The 15747-nt window shown below is 38.1% G+C and overlaps 1 protein-coding gene across 8 annotated transcripts; it reads right to left on the bottom strand.

Moving 5' to 3' along the window:
* Nucleotides 1-269: 269 nt before the first annotated feature.
* Nucleotides 270-15608, bottom strand: sycp2 (synaptonemal complex protein 2). Of its 8 annotated transcripts, none has more exons than XM_085914919.1 (44): nt 14629-15608; nt 13981-14115; nt 13755-13886; nt 13562-13666; nt 13452-13476; nt 12902-12984; nt 12728-12819; nt 12603-12637; nt 12376-12518; nt 11982-12034; nt 11482-11527; nt 11217-11321; nt 11061-11121; nt 10594-10742; nt 10336-10404; nt 9552-9644; nt 9399-9474; nt 8539-8666; nt 7482-7545; nt 7363-7408; nt 7202-7278; nt 6672-7036; nt 6261-6373; nt 6151-6169; nt 6000-6067; nt 5886-5931; nt 5780-5817; nt 5601-5661; nt 5345-5501; nt 5150-5241; nt 4905-5057; nt 4623-4743; nt 4067-4146; nt 3385-3624; nt 3244-3289; nt 2966-3073; nt 2174-2194; nt 2007-2116; nt 1792-1892; nt 1519-1618; nt 1214-1272; nt 956-1031; nt 764-820; nt 270-591 (listed from the first exon to the last, which is right to left on the bottom strand). In XM_085914919.1, exons 1-44 carry the CDS (start codon nt 14707-14709, stop codon nt 535-537), a joined length of 4086 nt encoding a protein of 1361 aa, XP_085771045.1. In that variant the 5' UTR covers nt 14710-15608; the 3' UTR covers nt 270-534. The 8 variants fall into 8 exon arrangements, with proteins under 8 accessions (XP_085771045.1, XP_085771053.1, XP_085771071.1 ...); XM_085914927.1 differs by having other exon boundaries at nt 1792-1889; XM_085914945.1 differs by having other exon boundaries at nt 2007-2194; nt 14629-14681; nt 15037-15608.
* Between the last annotated feature and the right edge of the window lie 139 nt (nt 15609-15747).

The following is a 15747-nucleotide window of genomic DNA, read 5'->3' as shown; positions in this document are numbered from 1 at the left end:
AGCTGATTGGAAGACGCAAGGCGGTTGGGCTGACAGGACAAGGGGGAAACAACAGCCTGATAAGACAGACATTGAAACAAAGAAATAAATAAAGGAAACATGACATTTATCAGCAGGAAGTTGGAAACAAGGCAGAGTCCAAATCAAAACTAATTGAAAAAAAAGGACCGACAGACAGGACATTCCAGAATCCATTTTGAATGGAATACAATAAAATATTGCAATGGATTGCGAATGATGTGTCAATTTCCACACACAAAAATGGTTTTATATCACATTAATTTAATGTTGCAAAAATGAGTACACACCATGAAAGTCTAGCAAATGTTAGATTTAAAAAGTAAAATTCACAAGGGTCAGGGAGACAGAAACATAACTTGCCCATAACACTTCTATATATTTGCTTAACAGTAGTAGTGTAACTGCTGTTAAAAAAATACCAAACATTAACAGTATAACTTAACTTACACTTATGACTTGATGTAATATTTACACTAACTTAGCATAACTTATCCAGCAATTCAAACTTCAACTTCAATCAAGGATCCAGGCGCGCAATCCTTTCCTCAAACTTTCCAGGGCGTCCTTGTGCTGCAAAAATACACACAAGCAGAATAATGAGCACTTTTTGAAGACCTTTTATGTGTAAACACAAAAATTTATCTCAAGCGAAAAATGCTTGTGTGCAGACAAGGTCAATCACACTTGACATATGAGACAAAACCCATTGGGTGTGAAACTGATTCGCACTATGTACACTGACCATTGTGCTGAGGAGTCGTTCTTGGATTGATCTCATGTCTTTTTTCAAATGAGCCATCTGCAAACAGTGAAAGGCTATCAGAAGGTGTGGAGGAACCCATGAGACAACTAGACGATCAAATTGTTGGTATCATTCGGCGCGTAAATAATGAGAAACACAAGCTAACATTTTATATTAAAAGCCACTTCAGACCTGAGATGTGAAGAACGGCTCCTCGCACTCAAGGTTTGAGCGCAACTCTCCCAGGGTTCTCTTCAGGACCTCTATGCTAAATGAAAGAAGAAAAAAAAAAGCAAACTATCACCATAAATGTCCACTTCATGTTTCAAGTGGGATTAAATTAAAGTCACTAATGTTACTCCAAATTCGATCTCCCAACACATACACACAAACAGACAGCAATTTTCAGTCATGTTCTTGAAATCATTCTCCACAGAGTGCTAACTTTACCTCTTGGTTCCCTGCTCACGATATGATTGGAAGAAAGTCTTGTGTTTTTCCGAGCATATCTGTAACAAAGAGGCCAGACACTGATCACTCACTGGTGAAGTCACAACAAACCATACACTCATATTTCAAGTGACTATGTAAAATTTGTGTTTTTGTCTGTGTGCGTGCACATGTTCGTAGATGTGCATGTGAGCGTGTGCGCCTTGAGATGAGAGAGAGAGAGAGAGAGAGAGAGAGAGAGAGAGAGAGAGAGAGAGAGAGAGAGAGAGAGAGAGAGAGAGAGAGAGAGAGCAAGTGTACATTACATTCAGGTCTTTATCCATGCTATTCAGGACAGCCTTCCCCTGCTCCAGATTGTGGAGCTCTTTCAGAAGGACATTCTTGACATCTGCAAACTTATTAGTCCTGTACAGTATGGGAGGAAAACGTACCCACAGTTTAAACATTTATTAAAAAAGGAGAGAAAAATCTATCAAGGGGAAACAATGATTGAGGCCTTCAGAAGCCATAGCGGAAGACAATATTAAATTATGCCCTTTCAAAATGTTTTGTTGGCAATATAGTAAATACTGACTGACCTATGTTTGTTAAGCTGCTTGGTGAGAGAGAAGATGTGTTGCTCGACAGTCTTCATCGTCTCATTGTAATAACCTTCCATTAACTTGATGTAGTTCTTCTTCTAAAAACATGATAAAGTTAAGTCATTTAAAACCATCGTGATTTGTATGTGATCAAATTTACTGTACGGTAAAATATTTGGCGATAATATCCAGTACATTAATATATTTTCCACCTGTAACTTTGCCTTCATCTTAGATTTGAGTTGTGGAGACAGATTACTCAGGTTAACTCCAACATCCTCAAACTCTAAGTCGTCCAGATCCATCTCTCCATTTCCCCCATCTGCGTCCCAGTGATTCATCATCATTGAGAAGGTGGTCTGTCCATGGCTCACCTCACCTTCAATCCTCTTCTCAGCAACTATAATTGAAAGCAAAGTCCACAGGTCCATGGAATGTATTTTTCATCTATTTTATGACTTCTTTTAATAGTTTTCATCTCATTCACAAAGGTGGCATGGTTTATCTTGCCTAACTTTGCTAAACAGTACCATTAGTTTAATGTCGTATTATTATCATCATTGTTCTGTTACAGCTGCTGCTGTTGAGAAATGTGCTCTATAAATAAAGTTGTCATGTATTGTATTTTATAATAGCAAAAGGTGGAATTACAGTGATCCCTCGTTTATTGCTGATAATTGGTTCCAAGATAAGTGAAAATCCGCGATGTGGAGACAATATTTTACAATATCTGACTTTTATAATTGTATTGACTTGATTTATTGACTGATTCTGCTGACGTGAACGAGGTGGATGAGCGGATTACGTATCACGACTGCGGGAGGCAGAGATAAAGCATGGTTAGAACTGTTCTTGCAACTCTAAGCCAATCAGTGGCAGGAATACAGATCAACATGTCGCCATTGGTCTCGTCCCCTCTAATGCCCAATAGTGTGCTGTAAAGTCAAATGGGCAGACGCTGCCACGCTTCAAAAGAAGTGTGCACTGAAACCACTGCACTGCAAGCGATGCACTGAAATATCTACAATATTTCATATTCTTAAAAGCCCGCCATGCACTGAGACAGCGAAAGACGAATCGTGAAATAGCAAGGGATCACTGTATTGAGATAACTTAAGCGCAATTAATGCAAAATGTGCGTTTAATAATAATGCAATATTTTTTTTCTTACAGGAGTTGAATAAGACATGATGTTTCAAGCCAGAGGTGCACTTCCTTTTTTGTCTCTCTTTTTCCTCAGCGTTAGTGGACAAGGAGTTGCGGCGCTTTCGAGTGGGTCCTGTCATTACAATGTCACAAAGCAATTTTTAACATGGGTCAGATATTTCCTCTTATTGTTTCAGAATCCTTTACAATAGCTCAATATTAATCATCGTCACGTGCTTGAGACATTGTTGCTTTGTGGTTAGATGGGGATGCAGCAAGGATATTGGTTGAATCAAAGTTTACCTGAGGCGAGAGTATCAGAAGAATCTTCATTTGAATGTGCCGTTTTCTGTCAGGACAAAACATGATGCAGTCGTTCGTATTTGAGAGTGGCTATTATTCCAGAGTAACTATTTCTCCACAAAAGAAACACAAGAACCTAACCTCTGTTTCCGGACTAAAAGCCTGTAAGGCAATTGCCCTTTGCTGAACTCCAATGGTAAATGACAGATTGAGGGAAACCTGAGATATTGAAGATTCCTGACTGAAGCTGCAATTCAGGTCAGGATTCGTGGTGGCTCCGGGAAAATAGGAATGGGGCGAAGCAGAGATCGGGGAAACATTTATGGGTGTTAAAAAGGGAGAAAACGACAGTGGAAGTGAAGACGGTTGGATCACACTTTTCTACAAACAAAGGAAAGAACACAATGTCAAAATAACAGACAGAGAGTACTGCATGGTTAGTGACATCAAGAGTAACGTAGAGAATAGTTTTTACAATGCCCCTTGACAAAACGTACGACACTGAAATTCTGCCTCTAGGGTCACTGTTTAGGAATTAGATCAACCGGCCAATCAGTGCAGGGTGTGCAGTGACTTCAGTGCCAACTAACATAACTTCATTTTCAGATTTCTTTTTCACATTTTGTCAGGAGCACTCCCACATGACATCCATGACTGTCATGTGTCAGCTTCATGTACATCTCAAAGCGGACAAATTCCACACAACTGCCATGAAGTCATTGGAAAGGGGATTCTGTGTTTCATTGTTGTTTCGCAGACTTGAACCGACAACAATGATGAGGCAATACTAGTAAATAATTAGTACCCAGAGACGTTGTTTTACCTTCTTTGGTGAGAAACCCGGTGGCGGTCTGACGGGAGGTGAGAAGTCCAACTGTGGGGACTGGGTGGATGGTTCATGGACTGTAAAGGTCCAAAATAAGTACATTATCAAATTGCTGGCAGCGATAGACAATATGTAAATTAAATACATACACTCAATCAATACTTAATATCAATCATTAGGATTTGATTAGCAAAGGACATTACTATTTATTGTTGAAATTTCTGGGCGGATTAACATTCGTATTCTTTCAACTTTTAATTCATCAATTCTGTGTTTTCTTGGTACTGTCAGGCTATTAACATTAATAGTGCCATGAACAAGTATTTGCTCCCTTCTAAATGACCCAGTGTAAAAAAAATTACGAGCCCCTTGTTAAATCTGAATTTCCTGTGGCTAATCAGATTTTTCAGTTTTATTATATGATTTATTATACAGCACAGCTGCAGTGCACACTGACAAGACTGTCCAATCTGAGGACATGCATAAAGTGTATAAAATAAAGAATGTAGCTCATTTCAAGACATCTCTCCTGAACAGTACTTAAATTACTTACGTCGCATTTTCTTGATGGAGGAAGGAGCGGTCTTGCGGACAGGACGAGGACACTTTGATTTCTGTTGTTGGGCATGAACCTTTGTGGCACTGGATTTGTTTGGTTGAATACTTTTACATGCCTGCTGGCAGATAGAACAGTAGAGATGTAATGTTGCCTTTCATCACGAGATGTTGGCTGGTGAGATAATTACGGAATCAGAATATCAGTAAAAAATGAGAGGCTTGGCGATGTAATGCTTTTACTAACAAAGAAGTGACATGACTTCCGAAAGGCCCTTGCCTTGGTTACTTGAAGCTGCTCTGATTCTGACAGGCTCACATCTGTGTCTGGCTCTTTATAGCTCTTTGCTACGGTTGCACTTCGCCTGGGTCTTTTGTTGACATTGAAGGGACTATCAGGCTCTGTAATATCCTTCTGAAATTCCATTGGCTTCTACAAATGAATATTATTTTAGTGAATAACAACACATTGTGGCTGACTGGAGTAAGGTACCATGAGCACAGTATCTCTGAACACTTCCTTACCTTGTTGAGTCTTGAATTTCTTTTTCCAGGTTTTGGAATGCTTTCGGGTACGACTGGGGATTTAGCTACCCTGGCAGAAATTGGGGGGCGAGCTGTATAGAGATATGCTAATTAACCATTTTAACAGCATTCTTATTTCAATAACCACTTTGTCAACATTTTAATATATGATTTGGACCAAGACAAATGTTTTACTTGAATTATGAGGCTGAAATCTTTTTGAAGTGACTGGTTCATTTTGGGCATATGTCGTTTTAAGTTTGGTTTTCTTGCTTGACTCTTTCAGCCTGCTGACATCTGGGGAATTGATATCGTCTCTGCTGAACAGAGGCTTCTTTCCATCCCGCTTTTCCTAAAATGTACAGGTCATATTCATACCAATGAGTTGCGGTTTTTATTCAACATAACCAAAACCACTGAATTACCACATGTCAAAAAAATAGAAACATACTTTTGTGGCTAGCTGTCTTGATCTGGTTGTGGGAAAGTACACTGAAGAGTCACGGATACCTCTGCCAATCAACAAATATATCATGAAATAAGATGAATCTTAATACAAAGTATTCTCTGTTCATTTCATGAATCATATGGTAGACCATCAGACCAAATTTCGCCAACAGTTAGACATACTTGCTTGATGTGGGAGATTTGCCAAGGAGCGTCTTGCCCTAAACAAAAATAATGTGGTTACAATGTTGGATTCAAATATCACTAGCTACAAAAGCACAATATTTACCCCGATGCTGAATGGCTCATCAACGCCAAATTCAAAAACATCTTTGCTGTGCAACAGAGAAAAGTATTAAAATCGGAATCCAAAATGCCAACTCTTTCTGTTGAATGTTATCACCTTTTATGTGCAGAATTTGATGTGATCTTACTGTGGAATTTGGTTACATCTTTTGCTTGTGCATTTTTCTATCGCAAATAAAAATAAACTTTAGCAACTCAACATCAAGGCTCCCCTCAGTGAGTAAATAATAAAGGTAGAGGTTACTTACTTCACTGGTGGAAAGTAAGCTGAAGGTCAAAAAAAGGGTTAAAAAGGAATATATCTGGTCTATGTTAAATTCTTGCAGAACAATACCCATTAATACAATAGTGTGTGTACCTGCTGATATTAGGTGGAATCCAGCATTGAGGTCCACTGCCATTTTTGTTGTTGTTCTTAGAATAATAGCTAGAGATATGTTTCACCATGTTGCCTACAACCCCTGTAGCTCTCTGAGTAAAACACGAAGTATCATGATATCAGAAGCTTTCATTTGTCTGAAACAGTTGATCTTGATGGTGAAAAACGTGAACCCAGACAATGTCTAGTCATAATATTGCTGTGTAGTCCACCCAACTGAAATATATTCTAACTTTCAATACCAACACATGTGAACTGAATATGTGCCTTTTAAACCAACAAGTGGTCGTGTTTAGGGTATTTAGCAAAGATTCTGCAGATACATCACTGAGCATAAAAAGTGCAATACAGATTTTCTGTAATCAAAAACATAAAACAAACACATAATACCTTATCATTTGAAGTTTTTTCCTGGTTGGTTTTAGATGCCTCAGTTGAAGTTCTCACCAATGATTGCTTGCCTCTATCAATGGTTTTGTCAAGTCGTTTGCCCTGGGCCTCGAGCTCTTTAGGAAGGTGAAGCTCAAAATCATCTGTGTACCCAGGAGATTTTTCTTTCGAGCGCTTTTCATTAGACATCATAAATGACGTGGCTGTGGCACTTCCTTTTGTCGCAAATTGTGACTTTTTCTCTCTGATGGCCTGTTGCGGGTGCTGAGTATGTTTGCCGTTGAGGTGCTTTGGCTTACTCAAACCTGCAACTGTCTGGGCAGATTGTAGGCGCTCTTGGTTCTTTGCAACATTTGAAGGTTGTCCTACAAAGATCACAAGGTTGCTATTTAAACATCATGAAAACAAATATTTTGTGGGTCAATACACTTAACAACATTCAGTAGCAAAGTGACAAGATTTTCCAAAAATGGCAGCCACTTGTCACATTGCTACGGTCAGGAATGATACTATGTGTGCATATTGCTTACCAGAATTTGGCAGAAGTTGTTGTTTTTGTGGCGGCCTTTTGGGTATTTCCGAAATTGACGGTTTGTTCCTTTGACACCTTCAAGGTGAGCACAGAAGAATTATCCGACATGATGACAGACATACTATGCAGTGAGCTATGGAGATATATTGCTGTCCTTACGTGTTTCTCTCAATTAAAGGCTGGGTGTCAGGCACAAAAGAATTATCTGGAAGTGACAAAGTGATTCTTTCATACATAAAACACTGTTTTTGGAACCGAGTTGCGTGGCAAATACCTACCCTGAAACTGGTCTATATCCTGTCCTGTTTGCATTCTTTCTGGTTCTCTGAATACTGGTATGCTCTATAGGACGAGCAAGTAAAAAATATCACATAGGTGTCAAACTCAATAGCACAAGGGGGGGACCTAATTCAAAGCATACTTAAGGTTCCAAGCTAAACAGAGCATTTATTGAACAGACCAATTCGAAATATGAACGTTGCTGTTATTTTTGGGTAACGTTCTGAGTTGTAGATTCTCAGAATGAACTGCAGGTGTTTTTCAGTGAGGATACTCCATGCGATAATTTGTTAATTTTCATTACAGAGAAACACTGCTCACGCAAATTTGTGCGATTTAAAATGCACAGCTTTTCAGCTTTTGCATGTAACCAGTTATGGAATGTATACAGATCATTCGGTAAAGCAAATGTTGCGCCACGTTATGGAATTTGCAACTTATTTGTGCCATTAAAAAAGAAAAAAAAAAAAAAAGAAAAACAACAGGGACTCATAGGAGGAGGTAAAGTATTACCAGTTACCCAGTATTACCCTTTACTGTAGTTATAATTACGTTTGATTAGTATCACATTTCTTCAATGTGTTATTTTTTTACAAACAAGGTGTAATGTTAAACATTAAACAATAATCAATGTGACATTTTCTTTTCTCCTTAGTGTTGCAATTGCAAAATCATTTGTGATTTTTTTTTCTTTTTTACTATTTGCCCAGCAGCCTTGGCCAGTTGCATTTGACATGATGTACATATAAAAACATGTTTGAGTAAATGCAACTTTCATTATTGAAACATGATGTGAAGAAAGGTCAAACCCTCACTGAAAAATACACATGGTTGAAGGAAATTGGTTCAGTTGTACATGTAAAAGAACTGTGATGTGTCACATGCCGTAGATACAAAAGCATGACTCATTAGGACAATTTGGGTTTGTTTTCCCCACTCAAAGGTTAACTATACAGTATCAAGAGTATTTTCTTTTGTTCTATGACCACTCAGAAGTCATATACATAATAAATATACAAATATACAATATACACATAGTATCTAGCAAAACCATACCTGCTTTGTCCGGACACATTTGGAGATTTCATCCGTGGTCTTTTGTTTTGCGAGGTTAGCATTCTTCTTTCTATCAGAAGCACAAAACATCTCCAGAGATGGTTTCCCTTTATTCTCTGCTGAAATGTCTAACATACAGAAATAGTATTACTTACTGATATGATCAAATAACAAACAACACCCTTTAAGACTAAGGGCCTTATTTTCAAGCACAGTGCAAGTTTAACGCAAAGCGCAATCTAACTGTTGGCATGAGTGTAGTTTTCTTTCTTTTGGTATTTTCCTAGAGTCCACAGGTGGAAGAGAGCATTTGTGCCATTAGGGGGTGGAATGCAGACGACTACCACATTCCCATTAAAGTCCTTGACAATGGGGAAGCAGAAATTGACTCACTAGGACTCATGCAAAGTGTGTTTATACAGGTAAACTTCAAGTTTTCCCCTTGTAGCTGATGCGGCATGGGTATTTGAAGACCGCCTTGCACCTGCAATCTTATGTTCGTGTTTGACATCCCCAACGCATAGTTGTGCCGTGCGGTCAGGGTGGTGTAGTTAAAATTTTAAGTTGATTTTTATAATAATTGGTTCAATGAATTGATTTCTACAATGATTCAGAGGTATTGTCCGACTGTTGTCATATTTATCAATGAAATGCAATGACATGCACTAGTTTACATCCACCCAAATCATGTTACGTAACTAGCGCAACTAGTTTGACCTGATTGTAGGTAGTCTAAAATTCTAGTCTCTCTTTACTCAACAAATTGTTAGACATTGCAGTGTGGCTCTGTACAATTATGTGGTTGTTTGAAAGGCTCTTGATGCTCATCAAGTTGGCCGCCCCATTCTAGTGTCACGTACTTGATTTATGTATGCCCCCTTTGGAACTGTCGTTGCTTAAGGAGGTCAAGCCAGAAAGCATCATATCGGCTGCGAACTGGAAAGGAAAACACAAATTGGCAAAATATTCTAAATATTTTAAAATAAAAACCTCTGTAAAGTACAAAAAGTCACTTCTAAAGATGGTGGCTTTTCAATTCCAAGATATGAGAGCGTGCTCTTGTCATCGTCATCATGGGACGCTTGAGTCTCAGGGACTAAATTCTGCTGGAGAGTGAAAACACACCACATTTCAGTCTTAGATGGCAGACATAGACAGTTGATCAAATCCTTATTTGATTCCCTGTTTTACTCACTTTATCCACAACTACATGCACAGTCTCCTATTCTAGGGTTGTGTTTGACAATTGATATAGGGTATCAGTATGTGTGTGTAGTGTACACATGGACATGCACACACACACACACACACACACACACACACACACACACACACACACACACACACACAAACGAGAATTTAATGAACTGTTACTTATGACACCATGGTACCGCCTGGCAGTATCTTCTTCAAGTTCCTCAACTAGAGGTCTGGAAGCTTGAGGGCTCTGCCAAAGTGCCAACTATAGGCAGCTCCTAACTTTTAACAACTCAATGGGATACTAACACTTGTTGAAAGACAGAGGCATTCAGGCAAAGCATGTTAATGCATGTTGTTTTGCATTCTAAAGAATGATACAATTTGTGGTTGGGACAAGCCTCCGTCTTATGAAGTCTACTTTGATGAGAAGCAAATGTGTGTGTGTTTGTACACATTTTACTATTATCATAATCAATAACTCAAAAAAATAAGAATCCTGTTAAAAATATGAATTTTACTAGATATCAAATAAGGACTATAGATATGTGATTGTTTAATATTCTAAAAAAAATGATGCCGATCGAATGTGCACTTTACCTGGGATTTGTCCTCTTCAATCTCAACGTTAAGTGTCATGTTAACAGTAGACCTCTTTCCCAATGTGCTCTGCCAAGGGAGGAGACATGTTAGTGATTTCGCAAATGTTCTTAAAAATCTGTACGTGTTGGAAGGAACTGCTTTCACCAATGTTGCAAAATGTAAAAGTTGGTAGTGTGACTACTGGGATTCAAGAATTAAGTAGATCATATCTATTTAAGTGCTTAATAACAAATACTGTGTGCATGTCTGCTTTACTTTGATCTTTCCTTGTCCATAGACGCAACGAACAGTCTGGAGGATGTCTAAGGTGGAGCAGAAGCTGATGAAGATATTTGATCCTTTGACACTAGCTGCCGTGATTACTGCAGACAGCTGTAACTGTAAGATTTTTTTCATTCCTTTTTCTGGAAGAAATTAACACAAAAAAGTCAGACGTTAATTCTGTAGTACACTAAACAGTACAGTATTTGGTAAAATTGTGCCATGAGAATAACAGGAATATATTTCTATGAATTTGAACATTTATGAAGTCAGAGATCAATGGTGCTTGGGAAGGAAAGCGCTTGATTCCCTTTATCTCAATTCAACATTGCTTTCGAAAAGGGGTTTTACTGTTTTTTTAACCATGCAGTGCAAGAATCAAGGCTAAGCCCCAATGTATTAATTCATAGCCAAAGAGATGGATGTCTCAATACTTTGGTCGGTAAGTGTCTGCAATGTACCTGTAACACTGTAGCTGTGGATCTCATTCTCAGGGATACAGATTGAATCCCAATAACCTGTCTACATCAACGGGATGCCAATAGCCAATCATTCAGATGTACGTATACATTATAAATACAACAAAATAGACATTTAAGATCAAAACCTTGACATACCTGAGACTTTTCATCAGCACATGAGAAATAAAAAGAGATGCTTTGGCTGCCAAGGTTGAAGTCAATCCAGAATTTGTCAGGCTTGTCATCAGCGGGTTTCAGAAGCTGACAGCATGTGTAATTATCGTTTAGACCAATTGCATTAAACATGAGAAACTATCATTCCACAACATCAAGCACACAATTTTTTGTTATTTTAACCACTTGCTTTGCATTGTTAGAATGTGCTCAACCAAGACATACTTTACAAACCGTAGCAACTGACCTTGACATTCCCCAGAAACACTTCTAAACATGGGTAAGATTTCACTCTGCAGTAAAGAGGACATTTATCAGTGAAATAAGCACATCTTTATTGTTGCACAGCTATCAATAATCTATTTTCACTGGCAAAGGTAATTATTCAACATGGAACCCGCAGTTCAGCACCCGCAAATTTGCATGTGGGCAGATTATTTTTTTTCAATTTATAAAAAGAATAACAAATGTTTTAAATTCATCAATTATATGTGGATTTTCACTGTACGGAGGCTGGCCCAGCCGCTATCTCCTGCAATTAGTTTTAATCCAGAAATGCTGCAAAATTACATTTTTGGCTTATGGCTGAAAGACTTTAGTCACAGAAACAACGCAGCCAAAACAGTAAGTCGTGATGACGCAATCAGTTCAAACACCCTACCTCAGAGCTGTAAGGCAGATGTGCTAATCAGTTATCCATATTGCCCCTTTTTGGCCAAAGTTACATTTTATCTGTTTGGTGTATACCTTCGAGTGTCTCCTTGTAATCCATTTACGAAGTTCAGAAATGTACGACAATCCTAAAATGAGACAGATTGATATGAAGAGTGGCATTACAATGCATGTCAGGTACTAGTGCCATAAACTTTAAATACCAATGATGGACATAGTGATTTCCAACCAGTGTGCCATGGGAGATTTGTACTATGTCATGAGAGATCAAGTGTCCCATGGGACATCATCCAAATTCACTTAATTGGCCTGAAATCAATTCCATCTTTGTTTAACAAAAAGGCAGAACAATTACATTTTCTACCACTCGATTCCTAAAAAAAACCAATTCATTTGCGTATCCACTTTTTGTGATACTTTGTCTTGGCTCAATAAAGGTTGGGAAACACTGACAGAGCAAATGCTTTACCGCTTCAAACTCCAAAGGTTGAATTTGGCCAAAAGCATAGGCTACTTGAGCTACTCTGAACCAGACGGCGGGCAGCTTCTTTTTCTGGTCAGCTGTGGTCATTCGGAACAATACCTCGATCAGAACAACCTGGAAATCGTAATCTGACACAAACAATTTTGTTTTGACTGTGTTCATAAATAATTTAAAAAATGAAACAGGATTATGATGTTTAACACAAATATTACCCCCACAGTGCATAATCTGAGCAGCCAGGTCTGACCTGTATAATTATGACAAAAAAGAAAAGTGAACATAATGAAATAACTGTATTTTATCAATTGTAAAAAACTATAAAATTATAGTGACATACATCATATCTGAGGCGTCCTGTGAGGTCAGGACCTTTTCTTTCTCAGGCGACATTGCAAGTTCTTTCAGAATTTTGTTCAATGCACAGACTGCCTGTGTGCACATTAATTGTTAGATTGAAGACTATGCAATGAGGCAAAGGAGCTTAATGTTCAGCAAAGTTGGCAGATCAAACCTCTTTTCTGATGACGATGCAAAGTCTGGGATCATTCACCAAATGGCCAAGAGAATACAGAAAAGATTGGATTCCCACCAATGCTGTAAATATACGGGGCATTATTACGGTCATTCAGGATTCACCACAGAACTGCTAAAATGTAGTGTATCATATAATCGTCTCTTCTCATATTGCTTATTCTATGCCCTGAAAATAGGTTATTATGAAGAAGAATGCCTTTATTGTCATTGGACAACAGCTATACGAACAAATTAAGATATTTCACCAGTGGGAGAAGGCATGCAACCAAATTAGAGTTCGCTATCTTGCTCAAGGACACTTCAACATGGTCACCTTGGGTGAGGACTGAATCCACAACCTTCAAGTTGGGAGACAGACACTCACCACTGAGGGACATTGTCCTTATTTAAAGTTGTCAATATGATCAGCAGTCTAGTGTGAGAGTAATTCTCGACGTCAAAGTGATATCAGAATATAGATCAGATATCAGGTTACATTTATTACATAACGTTAATGTGGAGGGAGAAAAGGGCATTAACAAACATACCTTCTTTGGATTCTTCAAGGATAATCTGTCACAAAAGCAATCAATTACTTAATTGTATGCAGTGGAATATATGAAAGTACAATGTACTAGCTTTTCAGATACTATCGCACCGTGATAGCGTCAAACAAGTCCTCTGACAGTGTAGACAAGGATTTATCCCTCTGCGGTCCGTGCTGAATCCACACTTCCTTACATTTGATGAACCACTGAAACATGTGTACAAAAATCTGTTTAATTAAAAAAATGTGTTTATCCTTCTTCTAATTCTTTGGCACGGTGTTTGTTTATAGTTGATATACTTATCTTCTGGATGAAGCCTTGCTCTATTATTCCTGTAATTCCATTACTGCCACTAGGAAATGTCAAGTTTCTCCCACAATTATGGAGGACTGTAAAAGCTACGCAGGCAGCATTGAAATCTTTTTCATTCAAGCTCTAGTAAAAAAAAAAAGAATACCTATGGTTTCACGACAATCCAACACAAAGACCACAGTATCTAGTACAAAAGAGAGTATTCAAATTATCTGACCCGAATGATAAGATCATCCAATTTGTTGAGAAACTGCGCTGAACATTTGAGAGCCTCATTGGCGTTGTTTTGCAGGAATGATCTCAGAGCGGTAACATTTCTGCTCTTGAGTGCCTCAGCGATTGCGTTCTCCAACTGCAAATACAAACATTTCTATTGCTGTCATTGACTAGAAAAGGACAGACAGACAGATAGATACCATTGCCATTGTTTTGGATTAGAAACAACACATTTTCTTTTTGAAGCCTTTAAAATGCAATACTATCCTTTATTTGTTTGATTTGTCATTACTGTTTATGCTTTTATAAATTGCACTTCTGCTGTGCTTTTTTTATGAACATATGACAATATTTCCTGCGACCCTTGTGATGATAAGAAGTGATGCATTCATCATGTATGGACAAATATTACAATATGTATAATTCATTTTTGGTTGGCTGGAACACAACTGGCATTCTCATGATTTCAATGTGGTAACAAAACAAAACAAAGTGTGATGATTAATCAAATGGAACCCGTAGGTTAAGGAAGGAAACACTGGGTTTAGTGTACATTTTGTAGTATTTTTGCCTCGTGATAATGTGAGCATGTACCTTGGCTCAATAAATTTTGGAAAACACTGCAAGTGTACATATTGACATGTTATACCTCTGAGGCCATTCTTCTTGCTTCAGTGGAATTTAGTTTTATCTTCAAAACATCTGGAGGGGAAAAGGGGGAGAAAAACATGTGTACAGTCAGCCTTAGTACAAAAACATTAAACTTTCATGAACTTTCTCTGAATTGTGCTGTGCGTGTGTGGCTGTGTTACATCAGCACTACAGGTATATGCGACCTATCAGAAACAGTGTAAACCTTTGTTGTTGTTGTTTTTATTTATCTGGGCACTATGGAGACAGGTCATCAATATTAAAAGTATTTAGCCTCTGTACATACAAGGAGCGACGCGGCTACATTAGCATACGGGGTTGGTTTATAATAGCTTAAAATTAAAGGTTTAGCATAACACGCAGTTTCCAAAAGGCGCAATGTTTAAAGGACATATGATAACCTTACAATAGATTTCACTTAACCGTGGGGTGAGAAAAAATGGTTCCTAATTCATAGTCCTCGGGTCCGGTTCACACCCGCCAAATCCTCTTGTCCAATAAAGTCGCGAACAGTTGCCGAAGTTCTGCTGCTACGGCTATACATCCGGGTACTTATTCGAAGGTGGCGCATTCGGAAAAGCGCTCCAAGCGCACAGTTGCGCAGTTCGGAAACTTGAAGCGTGACGTTCGGTGCACTAAAACTTGACAACTCAAATAAAAGCTCAAGCAAAACATTTCTCCATGTGTTGTAATATATAGCGTTGACATTTCTGGATTTGTTTTGTTTTTGCTGATTATAAGTCTTAATTCCAGGACTAAATTTATTAATTATTTCGAACTATTATAAAAACCTGTAGCGCAAGAGAGAAAAATGAGTCAGAATCTATGCACACAAAAAAAGCCAAAACCCTAGAAACGTTTATTTGCATCTTTGATTAAAAATAATAGTAAAGATTTGTTGAACAGTGTACCAACACATTTAACTAACGGGGTATTCAGTCATGAAACATGAAAATGTGTCCACTTGGTTTCACCAAGCTGTAGCTACTTTTATGGCATTAGTACTATTTCTTGAACTACTTCGGAAGTAACAATTGTTTTGCTAAAATAATCAATGCCAGACATCAGTCAGGACAAAATATATTTTTTAAGTCTCCCTCAAATACATATATTAGAA

This window comes from Syngnathus leptorhynchus, chromosome 1 (genome assembly GCF_054491065.1).
Source record: "Syngnathus leptorhynchus isolate UIUO chromosome 1, UIUO_Slep, whole genome shotgun sequence".
Taxonomy (NCBI): Eukaryota; Metazoa; Chordata; class Actinopteri; order Syngnathiformes; family Syngnathidae; genus Syngnathus; species Syngnathus leptorhynchus.
Note: the sequence above shows the minus strand (reverse complement) of the source record. Positions and strands in the feature narration are given on the sequence as shown.

Coding starts and splice junctions, on each gene's coding strand:
- sycp2 (XM_085914894.1), bottom strand. CDS start 14,709: ATGTTTTTCTCCCCCTTTTCCCCTCCAGATGTTTTGAAGATAAAACTA. Junction 9,475..9,551: donor AAAAGCCACCATCTTTAGAA/GTGACTTTTTGT, acceptor TTTCCTTTCCAG/TTCGCAGCCGATATGATGCT. Junction 7,037..7,201: donor ACAACTTCTGCCAAATTCTG/GTAAGCAATATG, acceptor TGATCTTTGTAG/GACAACCTTCAAATGTTGCA.